We start from the raw sequence: 21,552 nt of genomic DNA on the forward strand, positions 1-21,552 counted from the left end.
GACTCCCCCTTCAGATTGTCGCTCGAGCTTTGCTCATTTGCGTCGTGAACCTGGCATGATCGTGACTGATTACAGGTACGATGATGTGCGCGTTTCTACTGATCATACTACATAGACACCCTTCTACTCGGCCCGCCATCCGACGACCCCACTCCTGACGACTTGACGCCTGAAGGACCGACAGCAGCTACAGCTGGAGATCGTGGAGTCCGTGGCCTGGGACTTATATCCTCGACGATGATGGATAGGGAGGTGGATCGGTGCTTCCCTTTGCCGCCGACTTCAAGATTAATGCTCACGGCTGGTGTCAGATGTCAGTACCCGATCGCCACAGCGAGAAATGCAGACTTCACTTGTGCCCAAGGACATGTTCAGCAACTCCTGGACCGTGTAATAGTGCGATTCGGCTATCCTCACATCGCCTTCGGCTGATACATTCCAAGCGGTGAAGGCTATCACTGTGTCAGAGCCCTTGGGCCTGTGGTGGACATCAGGTCAGACGGTCTTTGAAGCGGCCAATATCGCTGCACTCACACTTCGCAGCTCTCGTACCAGATCGGCGCCTCGTTCGTCCGAATTGTGGTCTCCAGAACCACTTTCTGATTGGGAAACTTCTCATCGTCTTCACCTTCGCTGTTCACGTACTTCACGCGGTCCGCGCTGTACACGAGGATGTATCGGCCAGGTGATTCGGTCCGTTGAGGCAGGTGGTTCGCTTCAACGACTGGGATGACTTGTCAGTGTGTATCCAACGCTGAGTATACGGTGTACGTGCTCGTTATACGGATCCTCTCGTGCATGGGCGGGTCGGGTGTCCAGCTGTCGAAGGTGTCAGTCGCTCTGTGACACCTTGCCGCCATCGCCACATAACATGCAGACCTTATAGTCGACCTTCGTGGCGGACTCTGCTTAGTTGCAGGTCGTATAGGCGAGTGGGTCGCCCTGATCTGCTCTGTGGTCGGTAACGCGCGAAGTTCGTCGTATTTCGAGCCATGTATGAAGCTGAAGAAGGACGTCGACTTGTCCTTCAACCAGGAGAGGTCCATTGGCGGCGAGTAGCGAGCTTGGAGGGCCGGGAGAGAAGGGGGAAACGGTCATTTCTGGCGCGCAGGACGCGCTTTTATGAAAGCTGTAGACAACTAACGCCGAAGTGAAGGTGTGACCATTGAGGCTGCTTCTATAGATCTAAGATCATCTTCCTATCTACTGAGCATGGACCTGTGTGACGTACTGCACTCAGCCTGTACCATCCGCAGGTCTGGTAGGCCTTCGCTGCCTTTCACAGGTAAGAGCTGACCTCAGATAAGCATTTCGCGCTCGGCTTGAGGGCCCCAGACTGAGTTGAGCGCCAGTCGAGGAGTTGACGCGGGCGCCTATCAGATGCCTCGTGGGGTCTCGGCATTGGCCGTCGGAGCCAAAACGGTCACATGACAGCGAGGCACGTCAGTGTTTGGACCTGTTGTGATTCATCCATTCATCCTTTGTCTCCAACCACCATCATCTCACGCACACGTACTATCGCCGTTTCTCGCTAACCGACTGCGCTATGTCCTCGTCACCTACAAAGCGCGTATCTCGTGCTGCCGCTGCCTCTCGTGCTTTCACCAAGAGAGAGCCGCTACGTGATATCGCGCAGCGCGCTGATTTGCGCTCGGACCAGAACTCTCCCACGAAGAAGAGGCGTACTGCTCGGGCCCCGCCTGCCCAATTGGCTGAAAGAATAAAAGCCAGACATGCTGCCGCTGCTCCTTCTTCGTTGCCACCCTCGTCTCCTCCCGACTACTCCTCTTCTCAGGAAAACCAGAAGCCTCGGCGACCCCGTGACGAGACGCCTGACGTTGACGTCAAGGCCGAGCTACGCAAGGACTTCGCATCCGGAGGCCCAGACGAGGAGGAAGGAATGCAGGACAATGATCCTCAGGCCAGGAACTCGGATCCGTTCGGGTTCTTTGAGGTAGAGCAGCAGCTCAAGGCCGAGCGCGCGGCAGGGCGTGCGAACAAGCCTCGTGCCCAGGTTCCGCAACGTGTTCCGGTCAGGCCTACGCCTGTCCGTCGCTCGCCCCCTCCGAGGCCACACAGGCGACACGTACTTCCCGCGGATTCTTCGTTCGAAGTCGACGAGAGCTTGGAGGTGCCGGCCATATTCAGCTCACCGTCGCCATTGAAGCGCGGTAAACGGCCAGTCGCTGCTGATTACGAATCAGACGACGACGCCGAGGCTGCTGCTGCCCTCTTGACGGAGGGTCTCGACGTCGTCGAGGGCGAGCACCTTAAAGCACCGTTACATCGCAAGTCGAATGCAGCGGCAGACGAGGAAGAGGAGGAGGAGGAGGAGGAAGAACACGAAGAGGAAATGCAGGAGGAAGATGCGGAGGGGGAGGAGGACGAAGAGGCGCCAGCTCCACCCGCGAGAGCGACCCGAGCTCGCGCGCCTCGTACTCAATCCGCGCCAGCGACGAAGGCCACGCGTCGCAGCACTCGCAAGCGTGCCAAGGAAGAGGTATCCGATGGGGAGGACGAAGACGAGCCCCCGAAGAAACGGGCAACTCGGCGCGCGACCACGCAGAAGACCCTGAAGAGCAAGAAGCCCACTCCGCGTACTCGTTCTGCTCGCGCGACGAAGGCCGAGAAAGAAGAGAGCGACGGGGAGGACTTTGGCTTCAATAGTACGAAGAAGGTATGTTGAAAAGACGTCGTGACGAACAGCTTTACTGACCACAAACGGCAGAAACTCGAAGCTGAGCGTAAGGCCCGCGTCGCTTACTGGAAGGAGATGGCCGACTATTCCATGGAGAAGGAAGATGTATACGTCGTATGATGGACATGCTTCTATGCGGTACTCAGGTGAAGCCCGCTCTGGGTATAGGCGTGTAGCGCTGCTCACCGACTGGGACAGGCTAATGATACAAGTTGTGTTGCTACATATAAATCCATGAGACATGCCGGATCTGTGGGAGGCGCTCTCTCTATGATGGTCCCAACGAGCTGCGTGAGCGCTGTTGGTCTTTCTTCTCCTTCTCTTCGACGAAGAAGCGCGCTGTTGATGCGCTATCCAAGTACTGGTCGATGCCTTGTAGAAGGCCTGTAATGGGTTCGAAGTGGAAGAGAAAGATCATCTCGTTGTTGAGCATGGTATCGAGGAGTGATACGCCCTTCACCATCACCTGCAGTGGACGCCTATTACTCATCGATTGTAGATCCTGATGCGAGGAAGCACGTACGTGAAAGAACATGAAGTTGTCTTCGCAGTCCAGTGCTCGGAGAATCTCGATCTACACGCGATGATCAGTGACCGGCCTGCCTGTCCGCGGGTCGGGGGAATGTGGCGCACGTTGTATGTCTTGAAGGACCCGCGGATGCCCTGCAGGAACGTCCGGAAGTGAGCCCTGTTTGTGATGATGGGCCTCCCGGACGCCTTGGGCAGGACGCGGAACTGGAATGGCTCCGCGAAGAGCGAGACGGCCGTGTCCGCGTCGTTCGCCTCGCACGCACGGAAGAATGCGAGTACCACGCGATATCGTGGCGAGTTGGGGTCCGGTGCCATGTTTGGGGCGTCGTGAATTGTCTTCTCTGCGCGCGTTCTCGTGTGTGCAGCGCACGCCTCTTCGTCGTGGCCGTCGCGGAGGTCAGGTCTCGGGAGAGAGCCCGCGTCGGAGGAGGATATAATCGATTCCCGTCCATTCTCAGGCTCACGGATTTTAAAGCAGATATTTGATTTCAACGTGTTGATGATTGGAACGCGCTGTGTCCGTGGTGGGGGACCTAGGCCCGCGTCATGTGCCCGGGTAGGTCTGCCATTGACCAATTGCCGGAGTTGGGTTGCGAGGAGCTTATCGAGGGCAGAGTAAGCCTCTTCGATTCATTGCACGCAATCAGTTCCCCGGGTTCGGAATTCAGTAGGATGAGAACTCTGCGGGACATTGGGACCTGCAGGGCCCTTTGCATGCTCAAGTGCACTGATGAACAGTTCAGCCTCTCCGGGACAAACTTGAACATTGTCGTTGGTCGCGCAAACCCTTGACTGTTTAGCCCGTAGTTCGGTCGCCTGTGATGGGTGCTTCGCAGGTAAGTTTGTCTCTCATCATGTCGCGCCACATGCTCAAGAAGTGCACCCTCGACCTTTCTTGCCAACTCCGAGGTCCGAGGCCACAATATGGCGATTTACAAAGATGAAAGCCTTCCTAATCCGGAATATCCATCGGGGTAAGGTCCGATCAACGATCAACCTCCAACTCCGTCGGAACCCTTCTCTTCCGCTCCGCCACCTTCCTCGTCATCATGTTCTACATCATCGGCCTCGGCCTCTGCGATGAAAAGGACATCACTGTCCGTGGATTGGAGGTAGGTCTCATCGTATCATCGTCATGGAAAAATAGGGTCTAACGAGAACACTTCAATGACTAGGCCGTCAAGTCCTCCTCTCGCGTCTATCTGGAGGCGTACACCAGCATTTTGATGGTACAAAAGGAGAGACTGGTCTGTAGAACTTGCTAGCGACCTCCCGCTCGCCAAGACTGATGCGGTCCCGCAAGGAAGCCTTCTATGGCAAGGAGCTGATCCTTGCCGATCGCGACATGGTCGAGACTGAAAGCGATGAGATACTGCGCGATGCAGATAAGGAAGATATATCGCTCCTGGTAGTTGGAGACCCCTTCGGGTAGGCGAATTTCTGCATAGGGTTCAGCCTGATATTGAGCCCCTTTGTAGCGCAACGACGCACACCGACATAATCCTTCGTGCGCGAGCTCTCGGAATACACACGAGGGTAGTTCACAATGCGTCCATCATGAACGCGGTGGGCGCTTGCGGCCTTCAATTGTACAATTTTGGACAGACAGTCTCCCTCGTGTTCTTCACCGAGACGTGGAAGCCGGATAGCTTCTATGACCGTATCAAGGACAACGCTGACCTTGGCCTACACACTCTCGTTCTCCTTGACATCAAAGTCAAGGAGCAGAGCGAAGAGAACCTTGCTAGGTGAGCTTCTTGCCTTTCTGTGCGTCGTGCCACATGCTTATCGGCAACGAAGGGGGCGCAAAATCTACGAACCACCACGCTATATGTCAATTCCGCAGGCCGTATCGCAGCTGCTCGAAATCGAGGAGAAGCGCCAGACAGGCACGCTCGCCGCCGACACAACCCTCGCCATCGCGGTCTCCCGCGTCGGCGGCGGAGAAGGAAACGAGCGCATCGTGGCGGGTACCCTCGCGGAGCTCGCTGCGCAACCAGCAGAGACGTTTGGCGAACCGCTTCACAGCCTCGTCATTGTTGGCAAGCGGCTGCATCATTTGGAGGTCGCGTACGCGGAGACGTTTGCGGTCAGCAAGGATTCGTGGCGAGGCGTCGCACAGTCGGCATACGGGTGTGCGTTGGATGAGTCCTAGCGTGTTTCCTTGCCAGAAAACACCAATGTCAAAGTTGCAGCTCCATGGGCTGCTTTATTCGGCACTCTCGACTTTCTGCCGAAGGCAACTGCGTCTGGTGAGGTTCCTCCTACCTGAACTTACTCCCCAACATAAATGGACATACCTCATACCATGGCTACCACAGCAACGAACTGACTTTTGCTGAGATCCTGCCAACGCTTGCCGGGGGCTCACCAGCACCAATCTCAGCTTTGAATCTTGATCGCGCAAGTTCAACTTGTCACGTGCAGGCCAGCTGCAGAGCAAACCGGCTCTTGAGGTGAATACTCACCCTTTACTCGCGCGTGCGATGTAGATTCTGGCATGACGCGCACAGGGGAAGACGTCCTCATGTTGACGGTCCTGTAAACCTCCGCGGTACAAGTAGACCATCGCAATGTGCTCATCGACGTTTGCCTCGGGTAGATTGCGAGCAATGAACCTGCTTCAGATATTCTTTCCCTACATCAGGCAAGAGAGCATCAGGCGGAGCGGCCTCTGGAAGGCCTTCCGCCCTGACCGGTGCCTAGAGAAGCTCCAAAGTGACAGTAGAAGATGCGAAGCCCTCCACGTTTACCACCTGCATTACCTGCCTTCTGCGCTCTTCGCGGGTCGAGGTCCTTACCTGGAAGCACCCTAGTGAATCCCCTCTTGGATAAATCATGGCTCGAGTAGGGTCATAATCAGGGTCCCTCAAAGCTCGTTTCGTGTCTTCGTATTTTTCCTGTGCGCAAAGGGAAAAATCTGAAAAAGGTACCGTTTGGCGGGGGAAACGGGCGAGAATCCTGTTCGACACAGCCACATGACCTTCCTCTGTGTTCAAACCTCTGTTCAGAATAATCGAATTCTCCCTTTTCTCGCGAAAAATCACTCGAAAAGGCCGAATCCCGCGCCAAAAGTTCTGTTCGAAAGAGCCGAATTTTTCCTTTTCGCGAAATTCCGCCAGGTTTGAACGACCCTATCGAAGACAAGTAATCGGCGAATTTCATCCGTGAGGAACTCTTGGAAACACGATCGTGGCGTCGGCGAGAGCTACCCTCCGGCTTCGGGCGCTTATGTTCATGGACCTGAGCGCCTGGGCGCTTGTTCATACCCTCGATATCGCGCCTGAGAAAAGTTGAACTTCCCGCAGATGACGGCGGCGGGTCAAATGACCGACGGGAAAAGAGGGCGCGTTCAGGCGGGCGAGCAGAACACCTTGCTCTCCGCCGCCACCACCGAATGTTATGCGCATCCCCTCAGCCGCCCTCCTGCTCGGGTTCGCTGCGGCTGACGTCGTCCGCGCACGCGTCGTGCCGGCGCCGATGACGGTGGGTCTACTTCCGTCAATGCATGATCGCGCGGAATTTGACACTGATCAGGTTTCCGGGAGGGAGGACAGGGGCGAGGGACCTGACGCGGTTCGTAGGTGCTACAAGTACGCTGCTGGTGGGCTGAAGATGTTGACCAGCTGAGGGAAGGCAAGGGGGCGCTCACCTGCGCGCGGTACAAACGATTAGGTGCGTGGGGGAACTCTCGGTTAGGGTGCGCACGACTGACCCGGGACTGTATAGAGGCTATACCCGACTACGAACATGAGGTCTCCTGCGCCTGGTGAGTCTCGAGATTCACTGAAAGACCACCACTCATGTCAACGCGACGCAGTACTTCTGCCTGCTCTGATAGACCGGACATCCAACCACGATGGGGAAATTTGCCCCCGAGATCTTTCCTGATGAACGTACCTCCACCCTGTTCCCGCAAGGCCGCTGCTGGCAGTCCTCTACCCCCCTTGGTGCATTTTGGAGGAGGCAATAGACACCACATAATGGCATACGGTGAGTCCTACTACGTATACAGGTAGGGCCTAGGCTGATCAGGCAACCCAGGCAGGGACGAAAACGAGGACGAGGACGACAGCAACCAGTGGACCACTGTTCAAATCGTCACACCCATTGTCGTCGGCCTTGGCATCCTTCTCATCTGCTTTGCACTCTTCCTCTGGTACCGCGCTCGTCACAAGCCCGCCAATGCCTACCCACGGCGCCCCCATTCTGCCCTGGAGCGCGCCCGCCACCTCCCGGTCTTCAATAGCTTCAATTCCCTCCCGCAGGTCCGCGAAGCCTCGCCCGACCCTAATTGGACCATCGACGTTGACGCCGCGAACGATCCTTACCTCCACGCCAATGGGGCTGGCCATGCGCGCTCCTCGTCCGCGACACCCTTGGTCGGTACTTTCTGCAGTGCGACGAACCTGAGCCGACGCACGGAGGAGTGGTCCGACTCTGGGTCCGGTCCCTGGAGCCGCGTGCGCTTGTGGTACATGCGCGCGAAGTGGGCGATGCCCTGGGCGGAGCGGCCGGTGAAGATCAAGTCGACGCAGCCGAACAAGCGGTGGCGGATCGACGGGACGCCGGGGCCTTCACGGAGAACGACAGCGCAGGCATCAGTAGCGGCGCACGGTGCTACCGACAGGGCTCTCGTGAACGGTCATGTCGAACATGGACCTGACGAGGAGGAACGGCTTCTGCCGGACTTGGCTTCCCCCGGCGCGGGTCAGCCGCCCGTATTGCTCAACCAGAATGCGCAGACGACTAGTCCTCGCGCAGCCACATTTTCTGCGTCGCCGCCCACTCGGCAGGATTCAGGGGGCTTGCGTAATGTACCAGCGGAGCCCGAGGGCGACCGTGGGCTTCTCCCGGATGACACAAGCGTCGTTCTTATTTCGCGGTTCCCGGGAGAAGACTTCACGATAGCGTCTTCCAGTGATGACCAACACCGCGGGATCGTCGTCGTGCCCCCGTCTCGGCACGGGACAACGTCGACTGCGAGGCAAGAATCTTCGTCGGAGCACTGGCAAACGCCGTCCCCCAGCCCCCGGCGAGAGGCATCGCCCAATAGCTGGCGGGACGCGTTCTCTCCGCCTTCGCCAATTTCACCATCGCCTGAAGGACAGGCAGTACAGGCGCCTCAGTTGGTAAGATGGAGTTCATCGAATTCTATTTGAGGCATGCGCTGACTTGGTCGTACAGACGGATGTGATACCGCCCTCACCACATTATCCGCCACCTATGCCTCCACCCGCCGGAATTCTATCTTCACCTGGCGCACGTCCACCGCTTTCTCCCCCGGCTCGAATACTCTCACCGCCTCCACGACTACGGACCCAATTCTCTAACGAGAGTCGCCACCTGCGAGACCGACCTTTTGGACCACGAGAACAGACACCGTCGCCCAAGACCTCGCCTGCCCGAGACTCACCTATGGAAGACGGATCGCGCTTCATTGACTTTGCGGGGCATTTCCTCTATCCTTCGCCGCAATTCCAAGCAAGCGGGTCGGGCTCCAGTGCCGATCTCATTACGCCCGCCAGCACGGCGCCATCTTACGATCGGTACTACGATGCGCATTCGCCACTCACAGCGACCATTTCTCCTGCCGAAGCCTCTTCGGAGAATACTCATGGCGTACAGAACCTGAGCTCACGAGGTCATGACATCCCGCCCGCTCCCACTATGACCGGACCACGAGCGCCACGTTCGCCCTCCGGCCAAGATGCGAGCATCGCCGGCCGTGGTGTCAATACATCGAGCGTCGACTTGAACTCTTCCGCGCCGGACTTCGACCCATACAACGCCGACCTTGATCGTCACGAGCGCCTCCCCACCTATCGCGAAGCCTCCCTCAGCCGCCGTCCCCTCCCCACGCCCTCTCCCCACCTTCTCAGCCCGCCCGGGAGTCCGCCGAGTCGGCACAACCCCACCGCGAACCACGACCCGCCCCGGTACTCCAACCCGCAGTACCTCAGTCCACCCGGAAGCCCGCCGCGTGGCTTACAGCACCAACAGTTCCGCTCGCTTGGTGATATGCGGGCGGATGATTCTGACTGGCAACCGGGTCGTCTGCCGCCGCGCGAGCGATGGGTGTCGGCTGACGACCTGCTTGCGCAGCCGGAGGAGCAGGGGGTGTGGGGGAGGTAGCGTCCTGGAAGGGATTGTCATGACGGTGTGCGAGGAGAAAAGGTTGTTCAGTCGATGGATGGGTGCCCATGCACGATGGTGCGCTTGCAAGAGGCGGCATCCTTGCTTGGTGGTTTGGATCATGGTACGCTAACTCCCATGAAACGACGAGGCACGAACCGACACTCGATGAATTTACGCGGGAATGAACTCAACCGCCCAGCGCATGCAGCGGTGCGCTACACTAGGTCAGCATGAAGGAGGGCAGATGATGTACAACAATGAAGGCGCTCGAAGGCGCTCAACCTTGGAGATTCTCTCGATCCTTAGTGTGTTGCTATAAACCCTTGCTTTTGCTTGCTCATGGACCTCGGACAATAGTCAGTCGATCACTATGTTTTGTGTGTATAAAGTACTGCTATAGAGCGCCGCTTCCCGTCATATCCTCGTTGCGCGTTGCATCCTCTGAACCTATCTTGAACTATCCTCAGTGCGTAGAACCATCTTCGACTGTTCTCTCCAAGCTGATTATCCCATCTAGACGCACTGGTATGTACGTTCTCGTTGACACAGTACAATCAGTGACTCGAACAGAGACGAGGTCGGTAACGTGACAGCCACGCTGAGGGTTTCCCCTTTTGGTCACTGATGGCGCAGCGGAGTTCGAAAGGCGCGCTACAAAAGCGGTGCGCGTTTGCGATTTGATGGACATCGTCTCTTGTTTCTAACCCTCATCCCAGCAACCCATTTTTGTCACCGCCATGCCCGACACTCGACATGTGGACCGACATCGACGTCCCGATGGCTTGCAAGCGCCGTCAATGTTGTCTCGGGTCAGCTCAATGCCACGACTAGCGGGCAGCCCGATGGTACGCCAATCGAGTGGCATGCTACGACTTCGCCGTTTAACCTCTGCGTCAGGTATTCTCAACACGCAAACAACCCTAAGCCGCTCAAGCGGCTCGCAAGCGCCAACATTATCTCCCGAGGTAGCCCAATGCCACAGGGTTCGCGCCCCTCAAAGGTGCGCCACTTGTCAATCATACTCACTGTCGTTGCTCAACTCCAGCGCCAGAGCTTTGAGGTCTTCGACACATACTCCGCTCAAGCCTATGATGCTGGCAAGTGCATCAATGTCTCTCGAGGCTGTCCAATGCCACTGCGAACGGGAGCCTCAACGGTGCATCATTCGATGATCACCCGTCGTCTCGTCGCTGACCTTCCACAACAGACCCCGACATCTTGTCCCTCAACATAACGACGACTCGCAAGCGCGTCAATGTCCCGGGCTCGTCCAATGGTACGCCACCCGATAGTTCTCCATGTTAATCACGCTCACCAGTCACTAGCTCTCGCATTTACCCTCGCCAGCACCCCGATGCCATGCAAGAGCGTCAATGCCCTCTCGAGCTCGCCCAATGCCGCGGACACGGGAAGCTCAATGGTGCGCCCCTCAACTGTCGCGCATCAACCCTTCGCTAATCATCTTTCTCAGAATGCCTTAACCTCGCATACCACCGCCACGATGCGTCGCAAATGCATCAATGTAGTGTCGGCTGGGCCCAATGCCGCGGCGACCGGGTAGCCCCATGGTGCGCCATTCCACTGTCATTTGTGTTCTCACCGTTGACCTTCGCCTTCAAAGCACTCGTAAATGTTGGACGACAGCCTCGACAACGCCCCGATGCCACGCAAGAGCGTCAATGTTTTCGTGAGCCCGCCCAATAACCCGGGAAGTGGGCGGCTCAATGGTGCGTCGCCACCACTATCTCGTGCCCTTCTCTCGCTCACTGCCCTGATCAGACCCCTCCGGCAACAACACCCAAACAACCTAAGGCCCCAAGTCCCAGCCATCAACTGGCAATGCTCCCGAGCTCGCCCTCGACGATCACGACGTGAGACGAAGGACCGGCACTGTCCAATGGGGCTTCACTTGCGCGGCGACGCAATGAGGTCGGCAGGCCAATGTTTTCCCTCGTCTACGACGGTCAGTACCCCGGTAGAAGACCAGCGCCCAAGTCGCAATGCGACAATGATCGAGCTCACGGCGTCCAGCCAATGCGCCCCGTTGCGCAATGCGTCAAGTTGGTTGACAGAGGTCAAAATCACCTGAATGCGTGCGTGGACTGACTGACAGCCGTTCGCGTGCTGAGGCCGTCCCAAGGACTATCGAGGGCAGAGGTCTATGTACTACGGCTTTCTGCCCCGTTAGGCACCTTCACGGCTCGGGTGTGTTCTCGCTGCGCCGCTCGTGAGCTGACGTGCCTTTCCACAGAACATAAAACTGCAGGCTGTACCTTCGGGCACGCCTGACATCTGGACACCATCTCGATGCTCCAGTAGGCAGTCGCTTCGGTGGCTTGTCATCCGGGTCTCGGTGACCGGACCCCATCGTCGCTTCGGCGGCAGTGGGCAATTTTTTCCAACCCATCTCCTTTTGGAGATTACCGTTGTACATGTTTGCTTCCCGCGCTGGCGCTCGCGTCTGTAGATGTCGAAGGATGCGTGTATGGTATCGGATGTATTTCATGTGGTGGGTTATCCATGTAGCGGGCGCTCGCTCTGTGTATGAAAATGCCCTCGAGCCTCCTGCGGTAGTTCGAGTTCGCTGCGTGCTCAACTTCGGGTTGTCAGCCTATGGTGGTGTAAAGGATGAGGACGCCATATGTCAGATCTTGGTGACTCCATTGGCATATAGGCGTGCCATAGATCCTTTTCGTAGATAACACATGGGCGCCCGTACCCAGCTTCCGTTGCGGTTTGCGCAGTACAAACTGAAAGACTGCAACAGTCACGTGATGTCCACGCGAGCGTTCCCGCGCGCCTCATACATAAGCGGCGCGTGCTTGCGGTTTGATGGGCATCCTTTCTTGTCTCTTACCCTCATCTCGGCCCCATTCCCACTCTTCGCTTGCTCACTCACTCGGACACCATGCCTCGGCACCGACACGACGATGGACTGCAAGTACCGTCAATGTGCTCTCGGGCTAGCTCAATGCTACGACGAGCGGGCAGCCCAATGGTGAGCCACTCGATCGGCGTGGCATGACCTTGTCGCTGACCTTCATTGAAAGATTTTTTCGACGCAGAGGACCTTCAAGAATCAAGTAGCCCGCAACTGGCTGCAATGTTTCCCAAGGTAGCCCAATGCAACCGCTCCCGGGCTTCTTGAGGGTGCGCCACGCGGCCCCGCTCTGCGTGCTCTCGCCGCTAACCCTCGCAATCAGGTCTTCTCGGAATCATCCAATCCAACCTCACGACGCCACGCAAGAGCGTCAATAACTCGAGGAGCTCGTTCCAATGCCGCGGACACGGGAAGCTCAATGGTGCGCTGCGCGACCAATTCCTGCATTGTAGTTGCTTACCTTCGTCTTCAGAACACCTCGATTTCGTCTTCTCAACCTCCAGACGCGTTGCAAGTGCGTCAATGCTCTCTTGGCTCAGCCCAATACAGCTGGTCTCGGGCGGCCAATGGTGCGTGACTCGGTCTTCCTCGAGTATGTTCTTGTCACTGACCTAAATTACTAGGTCTAGTCAGCGCTCAGCCTCTCTTCTCATCCGAGCCCCGATGCCACGCAAGAGCATCAATGCCCGCGCAAAACGCCTGGATGACCTTGCGAGCTCGCCCGATGACAAGGAGACCGGGCAGCTCAATCGTACGTCGCTGCCGTCTTCGCATGAGCTTGCCACTGAACGTCCTTGACAGACTTCTTCTACATCCTCTCGAGCAAATCCGGCGCCTCGACTCCTAGCCGCCAAGTGGCAATGACATTCCCGAACCCATGCTATGCTGGCGAGCTCTTGGCAACCTGGAGATCAACGAAGGCTTGTTCTCGCTACCGAGGATAAACAGGCACGTTCACTCACTTATTTTCCAGCCATTCGGACTGACGCTGTCCCAGGGCTCTGCCTAATGCTTCGATGATCGACCTCAACTTTTACGACGCGAAGACGAGCGAAGAGTCCGGGGACCGACGCTGTCCAATATAGTGTTCTTTTCCGCGCGGCGACGCAATGAGGCTAGCCAGCCAATGAGCTCGCGAAATTCGCCAATTGTATCCTGGCAAAGGACACGCGCTCAAGTCGCAATGCATTTACCTGTAATCTCGATGCGTCGCGCCAATGTGCCTCCAATTGGCAAGGTATCCGGTCAGCAGCGAGAGCTCAGAACGACCTAGATGCGTATGTGGATTATCTGACATTTGATGGCGTTCTGACATCGTCTTCAGGATCACCTCGGGCGGAAGACTATTTGCGAAGACCTACTACCCTTCCAATCTCCTTCAGATCCAACCTGGTACGCGCTTGCACCGCAGCTCGTGAGCTGATGACTTTCTCCTTAGGGTGATGATGCGGGCTTTGCCTTCGGGTGCTTCCTATGCCTGGACACCTGAGTACTACAGAGTACGGTCGCGTCGGTGGCTTGACATCAGGTCACTTCGGCGACCCGACCCCATGCTGCTTCGGCGGCGGTCTGTTTTTCCCCTCTTATTTCCTTCTGGAGATTCTCTACTTACATACATATCTCCCACCTATACTTTCTCTCGCATATGTAGATGCCGAAAGGCTGAGTTTACTCGGCCGATGGTGTCGGACGTGGTTCATGTAACGTGCGTTGTATGTGACTGGGCTACGCCCAGTCTATCGATTCATCTGCGGATACGAGTGATTCGAACTTCGAACTCGACGCGTGACGTCAGTAAGCACGTGCGCGCTGAACTTACTTTGCGACACGCCTCATGTTATTGCTCGCGAACGCCTACAGCTAGTTGCAAAACGATAGACGCCCCCTGCAAAGACGCTGTGGGGCCCGCGTGGCCGGTCCGAGCGCGCCTCCGCATCATCTGTACGCTCGGGTCACGGCGCCAGTGCCTTTCAGGGGCGCGTTACGCTGGCCGGGGGAGGCTGAAGGTATATACTAACCAGCATGAATCTTCCCTGAGCAAGTGCGACGATCAGGCCTCTGTCTTTCATGTCTCCGTATACGAGCAGCGCGTCGGCGAGCGCCTGCTGCCCCCTTGCCGAGGCTCGGCGTGGCGCGCCTGGCGTCATATCTCGCGTGGGGAGCGGAGTGGGCGAGGGAGCGAGGGGCGTCTATCGTTTTGCAACTAGCTGTAAGGGGCCCCCCCCGAGCTTGCGAGGGAGGGGAAAGGCGGAGCGAGCAATGTTGTCTATCACGTGTCTCGGTAGGGGCCTCTTTTCGCAGAGCCGTAGGCTCGCCCACGTGACCTGAAAAGGGCTTCAATGGGCGCCCCCGTAGGGGGTGCGCGGCTGGTTTTCTGGATACGCTACTTAGAAGACATATGATCTACAGACCATTCCGCACCTCTGTACGAAGTTTCGCGTTCCCTGCTCAAGTTTTGACCAAACGTACCTCGTCATTTGTGTGCCCCATATCCTGCTCGAACCTTCGTCTTTTCGCTCGCTCGAAGCTCGTAGGTGCTCGTAATGGTGAGTACTATCGATATGCCAAGTTTCTCTTGAAGATCTTCAGCGCTTCGTCTCGTACAGCGACACGCCAGCTGGCGCCTGCGCTGCAGCAGGGCCCAGGGCACCGGGCCGTGACGTCACTGGCGCCCGCGGTCCCGCGTGGCGTCGCCGGCGCCCTGCTTCATGTTCGCTGCTGCTTGGTGGACTCTCTTTTCCTACCCAGTGAACGCATAGTCGCATTTGCGTGCGAGACAACATTGCTCGCGCGTGTCACGTAGTGGCACTTTCCCAGCGAGCACTCCGCGGTTCTGCCGCCAGCCTATGTTAATCTCCGTCGACGGGCTGGGGAACGCGAAGTCCCCTCCTTCGGCGCAGCCCATGATTTGCCTTCTTTATAGCACGTTTATTTTATGCTGCAGGCACGCTCGCCTTCGACTTCACATTGGTGCGCTGGGCTTCAGTTCCACGAAGGGCGCGATACATACCGGTGAACAAACTAGTCACAATCTTCTGACAGAAATTCTCTGTGTCAACGACGCGGCGCCACTCGTGTTTCTTCGGCCAGCTTCCATTCTTATCTGCGCAGCACAGCAACAGCACAGTGACTCGAACAATGGAGGGGGGAAGGTAACATGATAGCCACGCGAGCTTTTCCCCGTGGCGACATACATAAGCGGCGCACGTTTGGAGTTTGATGGCATCCTTTCTTGTTTCTTACCCTCATCTGACCCCGACCATCGCCGTGCAACCTTCCTCCCTTCTGACCTCGATGACTCCGACAACGACAATCCGATGGCTCGCAAACGCCGTCAATGTCCTCCCGGGTCGGCCCAATGCCACGACGGGCGGACATCCCAATGGTACGCCATCCGAATGGCGCGACATGTTATCGTCGTTGACCTCGACCGCCAGATATCTTCGGCTGGCGAAATACCTTCAAGCTCAAGTGGGCTCGCAAGTGCCCATACAATCTCCCGAGGCAGCCCAATGTCATCGTGTCCGGGCTCCTCAATGGTGCGCCACTCGACATTTGTGGGTATTCTCGCCACTTACCTTTGACACCAGATCTCCTCAATCCTTTGGCAAGTTATCTTCTCAAGCTCTCGATGCTGACAAGAGCATCAATGTCGTCTCGAGACAGCCCAATGCCACAGAGACCGGGTAGCTCAATGGTGCGCTATGCGGCTGTCGCGTATGACCTTGTTGCTAATCTTCGTCGACAGTTCCCTTGACATCGTATCCTAGACCTTCACGGCGCGTCCTGAGTGCGCCAATGTTTCGCGGGCTCGCCCAATCATATGGTGGCCGGGCAGCCCAATGGTGCGCCACTCGACCGTCCCATATGCTGACACCGCTGACTGTTAACATCAGATGCCGTCAACGGTCAGCCTCTATCCTCATCCACTCCCCAACGCCACGCAAGAGCGTCAATGTCCACGGAGGATAGCGAATGCTCTCGCGAGCTCGCCCAAGAACACGAAAGACACGAAGCTCGGGCAGCTCAATGGTGCGTCGCCACTGTCGTCCCCGGCGCTCATCCCTGACCGCCTTCATTAGACTTTGTCGACATCGCCCCGCGAGCAGCATAACACCTCAAGACCCAGCCATTGAGTGGCAATGTTCCCGATCTGAACGTCGGCCGTCATGATGCGCAAGCAAGGACCGGCGCTGTCCAATAAACTCCTATCGCGCGGTGACGCAATGAGGTCGGCAGGCCAATGACTTCCCCCACCCACGAAACTCGGAGGTCCATACCCCGACATCAGACCAGCGCCCAAGTCGCAATGAGGAAGCCCTCGACTGCGTTGTCAAGTCAGCGAGTCTAGAAGTGGACTATGCGCAGGACGATTGAAGGTGAGTCCGTGAGTTCTCTGACATGGACTTGCGTCCTCACGTCGTCGTCAAGAATCCCTCGGGCGGCGGAGGACTATCGCGTCCATTTCCGTCGCCCACAACCCGGTACGCGCTCGCACGGCATCTCACGTACTGATGCTCCTTCCCTCAGACAAGCCGAACGGGATCAGCCTTCGTCTGCTCCGCGCGCTGGGCACCTCGGTGCTCCTTCGGACGGTCACTTCGGTGGCTTGGCCGACAGCCATCTCGATGGCTGAACCCCATTGCTGCTTCTGTGACAGTGTCTGGGGATCCTGTATCTACTTAGCTTTCTCAGGCCGTCTGTCTTTGTGTAGACACTGGTGGCGTCGATTATGATGGATGCGCTTTCATGGGATATGTGTCGTATGTAACTGCGCTTCGCCCGGTGCTTTTCATCATATACGAGGCACTCGCGGAAACGTTGGATACAATGGGTGATTCCACAGCCAGGATGAGAAGCAGCGGGACCTCGCGGCTGTCGAGGCTTCTCTTTCACTGTTTGGCGTGTACAAAAAAATGGGTGTGCCAGAGATCTTCTTCGCTGAGCTCGCAGTGCTGCTCGTGCTCGCCTGAACGGGTTACACGGCAATTTGCGCAGTACAGAGACTCGAACAATGAGCCTGAGAAATGTCACGTGACTGCCATGCGAACATTCGCCATGCATAAGCGGCGTGTGCGTGCGGTTTGATGGGCATCCTCTCTTGTCTCCTGCCCTCATCTCCCACCCTTCCATCCCACCCGCCCTTCCCTCTTCCGCTCACTCTGACTCACTCAAGGCGACGACACGGATACAACGATGGCTGGCAAGTGCCGTCAATGGTATCCCGGGCTAGCCCAATGTCAACACGAGCGGGCAGCCCAATGGTGAGCTATTCGAGTGGCGTGGTATGACCTCGTTGCTGACCGTTTCTCTAGTGTTTTTGACTCGTAAACGACCTTTGATCCTCTACGGGCACTCTAGCGCCAATACTCCCGAGGCAGCCCAATGCCACGGCATACGGGCACCTCAATGGTGCGCCGCGCCGGCTTTTCTCCGCGCTCTCGCCGCTGACCTTACCAAAAGATCCCCTCCGCATTGTTTTTCCCAACCTACTACGCCACGCAAGAGGGTCGATGATTTGTGGAGCTCGCCCAATCCCGCGGACACGGGCAGCTCGATGGTGCGCTGCGCGACCATTTCTTTCATTCATTGCACTGGCTGATCCTCAGCGCCAGACAACTCCGACGTTGTCTCCGCAATCTGACGACGGTTCACAAGTGCGCTGATGCTCTGTCGGCAATGCAACGGGTCTTGACCAGCCAATGGTGCGCTTGATCTGACAGTTGCGCACGTTCTCTATACTGACCTTCATCTCCAGAAATCATCAGCGTTCAGCCTCAAACCTCGAAAACGCCCCGAAACCACGCGAAGGCGTGAATCTCTTGTGGAGTTTGCCCAATGGAGCGAAGATCGGGTAGCTCAATCGTGCGTTCCCGCTGCCTTCGCCTACACTTGCGACTGACCACTATTGTCAGACTTCTCCGTTATCGTCTCGTAGAGCTCTTCGAATCCCAGCTGCCGAGTGGCAATGAGATCTCTGGATCAATACCACGCCAACTTCTTATTCACCGGCTACCGCGTCGCCTTCAAGTCAAGCTGAAGACCATGGGAAAGCCAGCTCGTCGCCACCGAAGACAGACAGGTGTGTTCACTCGACCACCACCCTGTCGTACGGACTGACATTGCTTTAGGCCTCTGCAACGGTCGCCATCGACTGTCAGAGCACGACGACGGATACAGAGGCCAAGGACCGCTGCCGTCCGATGGAACTTCTCCGCCCGGCGACGCAAGGAGGTCGGCAGGCCAATGAGTCCCCAAAGTTCGTCGGCCTCTATTTCGGTCAAGGAACCGTGCTCAGTTTGCGAAACAAATGTGTTTCGCTTTCACCTCGAGTGTCCGCGCCAAACCGCCTCCAAACGGCAACGTATCGGATCTGTAGACAACCGGAGATCAGAATCACCTAGGTGCGCGCGCATGGACTGTCTGACTCTCGATCGCGTCCTGACGTCGTCTCTAAGGCTATTCAGAAACGGAATGTGGGAATTAATGGCTTTCTGCTCTACACAGCCATTTACCAACAGTCTGGTACGCTCTCGCACGGCTGATTGTGGGCTGATGGCCATCTCCCAAGAACTGATCGCGGCCTCGCCTTTGGGTGCGCCGTCATACCTGGACTTTCAGTGCTCCAGCGGACGGTCATTTTAGCGGCTCATTCAACGGCTACTTGCATAGGTGTATCCGATTGTCGCTTCGGCGGCAGTGGGTAAGTTTTTCCTCCCTTCTCCTTCCGGAGAATCCTTGCTTTTATCCTGCGCTGCCTTCCGCGTCCACCGTTATAAGGTGGAAGAATATATCGTTGTGGTTGACGAAATACATACTGGTACATAGAATGGGATTGAATTAGCATGAATCTTCGGCGAAACGTTATCAAGCAGCGACGACAAGGGCTCAAAAAATGGATAGCAATGCGAGGAGCCAGGGATCTGCGCACTGGCATCTAAGACGGTACAGGGAGAGTAAATACTGTGCACCCAAGCCATGGATCATAGTTACAACATTTCCTCCTTCAAAACCAACTCTTCCTCACCTCCGACGCCGTCGCCTACATGGTGGTCGTCTCCCTTTGGACTTCGATGATGCCTTCGCTCGATGCAAAGCGGGACTCGTCGCTACGCGTGCCAGTGCCAGACGGGCCAGGGACTCTGTCCACGTGCATCTCCTCCTCAGGCTCAGACCCGCCGTAGAGGGCGACGTTGGAATCCTCGGGCTGGGAAGAAGTCATCGTGTCCGCTTCACGCGCTCCTTCGTGTGCCGCAGGCGGGTCGGCAAAGCGCATGGCTTGCGACACCTGGGCACTGAGCAAGGAATCCGTTGTGCCTCCCGCAGCGGCAAACAGGACACATGTTGGGTATATTCCCTGGACGGAGCAGCATGTCAGATCAGGCATTTTTGGGACATGCTCATGGACATACGGCAATGTGGTGAGAAATACCGGTGAAAATGGCGCCGCTGGAGTATCCGTCTTTGCTGGAAACAAGGGCCACGGTACAGTTGACAACCTGACAATTATGTAAGTCAGAACTCAGAATATGGAAGAAACATACCCAGAAAAGGATATATGCAAGGCCTGATTCGAGGAGCAGCACCAGGATGGCCTCCGCTTGCGATTTTCGCACGAACAAGCCAAGCGAGCCCTGTATCTCTCGGCGGTGATGTCTAGTACACATCAGGTGTATATGTCGTGTATGATTGCATGAGGCACTCACAGAACCTTTTTGCCAATGAGGCCCGTCGCGACGATATTGGTCGTCAAAAGCGGAATAAACCTGGTCAGGTACTGGCCAATGCTCTCAAGGATGCCTGTATAATACAGAGACGGCCAGTAGAACCATGTCATCTCCACAATGGCTCCCACTGCCATCAAGATCAGAGCAATGCATGCATGAGTTGCTTGGATGCTCACCTACGGTTCCACTCATGCATAGTGATAATATACTTTTGGTAAGAAAACAACCCGGCCATAGCCACCAAGCTCGCCATACGAGCACAGCGTCGCTAAGAGCATACTGCAACGCGGTTAGTAGACTTCTTCAGTATGGGTCTTTGCGCATACGTACGCTCAAATTTGTGCATACGCTTTCCAGGATGCTCAGACGATACAGCAACACATCGATGGAGCGCTCAGATGTGCCGATGTACACCGGAAACTGGACCAGGAAAAATACGGTACTGGTAATGGCGTATACCGCAGAGGATAGGAGCAGCCCGATTATGGCCACCAGCGTGAAGCGCGAGCGTCCGTGTCGACGCCTTGTGAAAATGAGAGCTACGGGCCATGGGCAAGGTTCGTGCTCACGCGAGGATCGTGATTGCTGCGGCAGAAAGTGTGATCTGCACACCTATAACGCCAACGTTGGGTAACTGAAGTGCTGAGGAAGATCCCATACTCACCACAGAGAAGAAAGTCGACAGCCACCTCGAGCGCAATGTACTTGATATCATGCAAGTCTTCGCTGCCCAGGGGCCGATACACTTGGCCGTAGTTGGTCGACATTTGGAGGTAGCTTCAGCGCGATGAGGTATGCGAAGGGACCATAGCCGCTTCCTATATACCAGCCGAACACGCGCGGTCACAATCGCCGGGAACATCTCCCGCGAGTTTTGAGCTGGCGTGCCCACACAGGCGTAAGAACTTGATAAGCGCCCCAAGACTCCCGTCTCGCGCGAGGCTTACTGAATCAGAAATCGGCGAGCAGCAGCGTGAATGGGCCCTGTCATCGCAGCTTGTGATCGTCGTGGTTGATAGAGACTTCGTCCCGCACGGTCGATGTATGCTCGAGTCCCGTAACAGGGCGCGAGACGAAAGCGCGGTTAGTTCAGAAGGCCGAGTGTAATGTCGACTCACATACTCCCAGGACGCACATTCAGTACGAGTACGTCAGTTCCCAATGATGATCACCCGAGTCGGCAAGGGCTGTAGGAGATGAGACCACCCGAAGTCGACCACAGAGTCATCCACTCCCTCGGTGAACACGACACGCTTCTCCCTTGATAGACATGCGGCATCCTCCTCCAGGCTGTGCGCGACACTCCAAGTCGGTCGCATCACCGGGCAGAGAACCGACGAGGCGAAGTTGAGGTCCCCGTACGGATCTCCCGCTGGAATGAGACTGGTAGTGGTACCATGTTATGTACTTGATCGGCATACCGCCCTTGCTGCATCGCCGGAGATTCGCAAGACGCTCGACGTATTCATGGGTATCGAGGCGAAAGAGTTAATTCGCATCGTGCTGATCCGAGCTCGGTCAAGCTGATTGGAACGCAACGCAGGTCGATACAAAGATTTGATTGTGTCGAATCAAGG

The 21,552-nt window shown here is 56.6% G+C and overlaps 10 protein-coding genes across 10 annotated transcripts; 7 read left to right on the forward strand and 3 right to left on the reverse strand.

Moving 5' to 3' along the window:
* Positions 1-15: 15 nt before the first annotated feature.
* Positions 16-1,145, reverse strand: SCHCODRAFT_02630991 (uncharacterized protein). The gene is made up of 5 exons (XM_050345640.1): positions 880-1,145; positions 776-819; positions 535-724; positions 354-478; positions 16-301 (listed from the first exon to the last, which is right to left on the reverse strand). The coding sequence occupies exons 1-5, from the start codon at positions 1,044-1,046 to the stop codon at positions 108-110; spliced, it is 720 nt and encodes a 239-aa protein (XP_050199144.1). The 5' UTR covers positions 1,047-1,145; the 3' UTR covers positions 16-107.
* A 341-nt stretch (positions 1,146-1,486) lies between these two features.
* Positions 1,487-2,963, forward strand: SCHCODRAFT_02630997 (uncharacterized protein). The gene is made up of 2 exons (XM_003030627.3): positions 1,487-2,677; positions 2,729-2,963. The coding sequence occupies exons 1-2, from the start codon at positions 1,547-1,549 to the stop codon at positions 2,816-2,818; spliced, it is 1,221 nt and encodes a 406-aa protein (XP_003030673.1). The 5' UTR covers positions 1,487-1,546; the 3' UTR covers positions 2,819-2,963.
* SCHCODRAFT_01214207 (uncharacterized protein) lies at positions 2,942-3,544 on the reverse strand (the record flags this gene model as incomplete). Its single annotated transcript, XM_003030199.3, has 3 exons — positions 2,942-3,164; positions 3,222-3,272; positions 3,332-3,544. The coding sequence occupies 3 exons, from the start codon at positions 3,542-3,544 to the stop codon at positions 2,967-2,969; spliced, it is 462 nt and encodes a 153-aa protein (XP_003030245.1). The 3' UTR covers positions 2,942-2,966.
* A 576-nt stretch (positions 3,545-4,120) lies between these two features.
* SCHCODRAFT_02630999 (Diphthine synthase) lies at positions 4,121-5,852 on the forward strand. Its single transcript, XM_003030626.2, has 6 exons — positions 4,121-4,341; positions 4,405-4,476; positions 4,533-4,657; positions 4,708-4,977; positions 5,030-5,481; positions 5,573-5,852. The coding sequence occupies exons 1-5, from the start codon at positions 4,279-4,281 to the stop codon at positions 5,382-5,384; spliced, it is 885 nt and encodes a 294-aa protein (XP_003030672.1). The 5' UTR covers positions 4,121-4,278; the 3' UTR covers positions 5,385-5,481; positions 5,573-5,852.
* A 943-nt stretch (positions 5,853-6,795) lies between these two features.
* SCHCODRAFT_0257784 (uncharacterized protein) lies at positions 6,796-11,295 on the forward strand (the record flags this gene model as incomplete). The annotated part of the gene is made up of 15 exons (XM_003030625.1): positions 6,796-6,805; positions 6,856-6,904; positions 6,959-6,998; positions 7,050-7,222; positions 7,274-8,361; positions 8,609-9,349; positions 9,835-9,896; positions 10,084-10,176; positions 10,265-10,367; positions 10,419-10,491; positions 10,575-10,643; positions 10,686-10,787; positions 10,839-10,935; positions 11,012-11,094; positions 11,180-11,295. The coding sequence occupies exons 4-15, from the start codon at positions 7,120-7,122 to the stop codon at positions 11,293-11,295; spliced, it is 2,730 nt and encodes a 909-aa protein (XP_003030671.1). The 5' UTR covers positions 6,796-6,805; positions 6,856-6,904; positions 6,959-6,998; positions 7,050-7,119.
* A 980-nt stretch (positions 11,296-12,275) lies between these two features.
* On the forward strand, positions 12,276-13,192 carry SCHCODRAFT_0236154 (uncharacterized protein; the record flags this gene model as incomplete). Its single annotated transcript, XM_003030624.1, has 6 exons — positions 12,276-12,365; positions 12,487-12,517; positions 12,571-12,669; positions 12,721-12,817; positions 12,872-12,999; positions 13,050-13,192. 6 exons carry the CDS (start codon positions 12,276-12,278, stop codon positions 13,190-13,192), a joined length of 588 nt encoding a protein of 195 aa, XP_003030670.1.
* A 375-nt stretch (positions 13,193-13,567) lies between these two features.
* Positions 13,568-14,551, forward strand: SCHCODRAFT_02337330 (uncharacterized protein). The gene has a single exon (XM_050342419.1). The coding sequence runs from the start codon at positions 13,691-13,693 to the stop codon at positions 14,453-14,455; it is 765 nt and encodes a 254-aa protein (XP_050199145.1). The 5' UTR covers positions 13,568-13,690; the 3' UTR covers positions 14,456-14,551.
* A 991-nt stretch (positions 14,552-15,542) lies between these two features.
* On the forward strand, positions 15,543-16,362 carry SCHCODRAFT_02600826 (uncharacterized protein; the record flags this gene model as incomplete). Its single annotated transcript, XM_003030623.1, has 6 exons — positions 15,543-15,633; positions 15,686-15,787; positions 15,839-15,945; positions 16,019-16,093; positions 16,145-16,280; positions 16,331-16,362. 6 exons carry the CDS (start codon positions 15,543-15,545, stop codon positions 16,360-16,362), a joined length of 543 nt encoding a protein of 180 aa, XP_003030669.1.
* A 1,082-nt stretch (positions 16,363-17,444) lies between these two features.
* SCHCODRAFT_01355693 (uncharacterized protein) lies at positions 17,445-18,586 on the forward strand (the record flags this gene model as incomplete). The annotated part of the gene is made up of 5 exons (XM_003030622.2): positions 17,445-17,512; positions 17,610-17,808; positions 18,007-18,113; positions 18,164-18,330; positions 18,380-18,586. The coding sequence occupies 5 exons, from the start codon at positions 17,445-17,447 to the stop codon at positions 18,496-18,498; spliced, it is 660 nt and encodes a 219-aa protein (XP_003030668.1). The 3' UTR covers positions 18,499-18,586.
* A 676-nt stretch (positions 18,587-19,262) lies between these two features.
* On the reverse strand, positions 19,263-20,742 carry SCHCODRAFT_02631019 (uncharacterized protein; the record flags this gene model as incomplete). The annotated part of the gene is made up of 8 exons (XM_003030198.2): positions 19,263-19,605; positions 19,661-19,747; positions 19,793-19,904; positions 19,955-20,102; positions 20,152-20,254; positions 20,306-20,498; positions 20,545-20,587; positions 20,640-20,742. The coding sequence occupies 8 exons, from the start codon at positions 20,740-20,742 to the stop codon at positions 19,291-19,293; spliced, it is 1,104 nt and encodes a 367-aa protein (XP_003030244.1). The 3' UTR covers positions 19,263-19,290.
* Positions 20,743-21,552: the final 810 nt, after the last annotated feature.

This window comes from Schizophyllum commune, assembly GCF_000143185.2.
Source record: "Schizophyllum commune H4-8 unplaced genomic scaffold SCHCOscaffold_8, whole genome shotgun sequence".
NCBI classification, from domain to species: domain Eukaryota; kingdom Fungi; phylum Basidiomycota; class Agaricomycetes; order Agaricales; family Schizophyllaceae; genus Schizophyllum; species Schizophyllum commune.

Coding starts and splice junctions, on each gene's coding strand:
- SCHCODRAFT_02630991 (XM_050345640.1), bottom strand. CDS start 1,046: ATGGACCTCTCCTGGTTGAAGGACAAGTCGACGTCCTTCTTCAGCTTC. Junction 820..879: donor CCACGAAGGTCGACTATAAG/GTCTGCATGTTA, acceptor CACCTTCGACAG/CTGGACACCCGACCCGCCCA. Junction 302..353: donor GAACATGTCCTTGGGCACAA/GTGAAGTCTGCA, acceptor ATCTGACACCAG/CCGTGAGCATTAATCTTGAA.
- SCHCODRAFT_02630997 (XM_003030627.3), top strand. CDS start 1,547: ATGTCCTCGTCACCTACAAAGCGCGTATCTCGTGCTGCCGCTGCCTCT. Junction 2,678..2,728: donor GCTTCAATAGTACGAAGAAG/GTATGTTGAAAA, acceptor CACAAACGGCAG/AAACTCGAAGCTGAGCGTAA.
- SCHCODRAFT_02630999 (XM_003030626.2), top strand. CDS start 4,279: ATGTTCTACATCATCGGCCTCGGCCTCTGCGATGAAAAGGACATCACT. Junction 4,477..4,532: donor TGGTACAAAAGGAGAGACTG/GTCTGTAGAACT, acceptor CGGTCCCGCAAG/GAAGCCTTCTATGGCAAGGA. Junction 4,658..4,707: donor GTAGTTGGAGACCCCTTCGG/GTAGGCGAATTT, acceptor GCCCCTTTGTAG/CGCAACGACGCACACCGACA.
- SCHCODRAFT_02337330 (XM_050342419.1), top strand. CDS start 13,691: ATGATGCGGGCTTTGCCTTCGGGTGCTTCCTATGCCTGGACACCTGAG.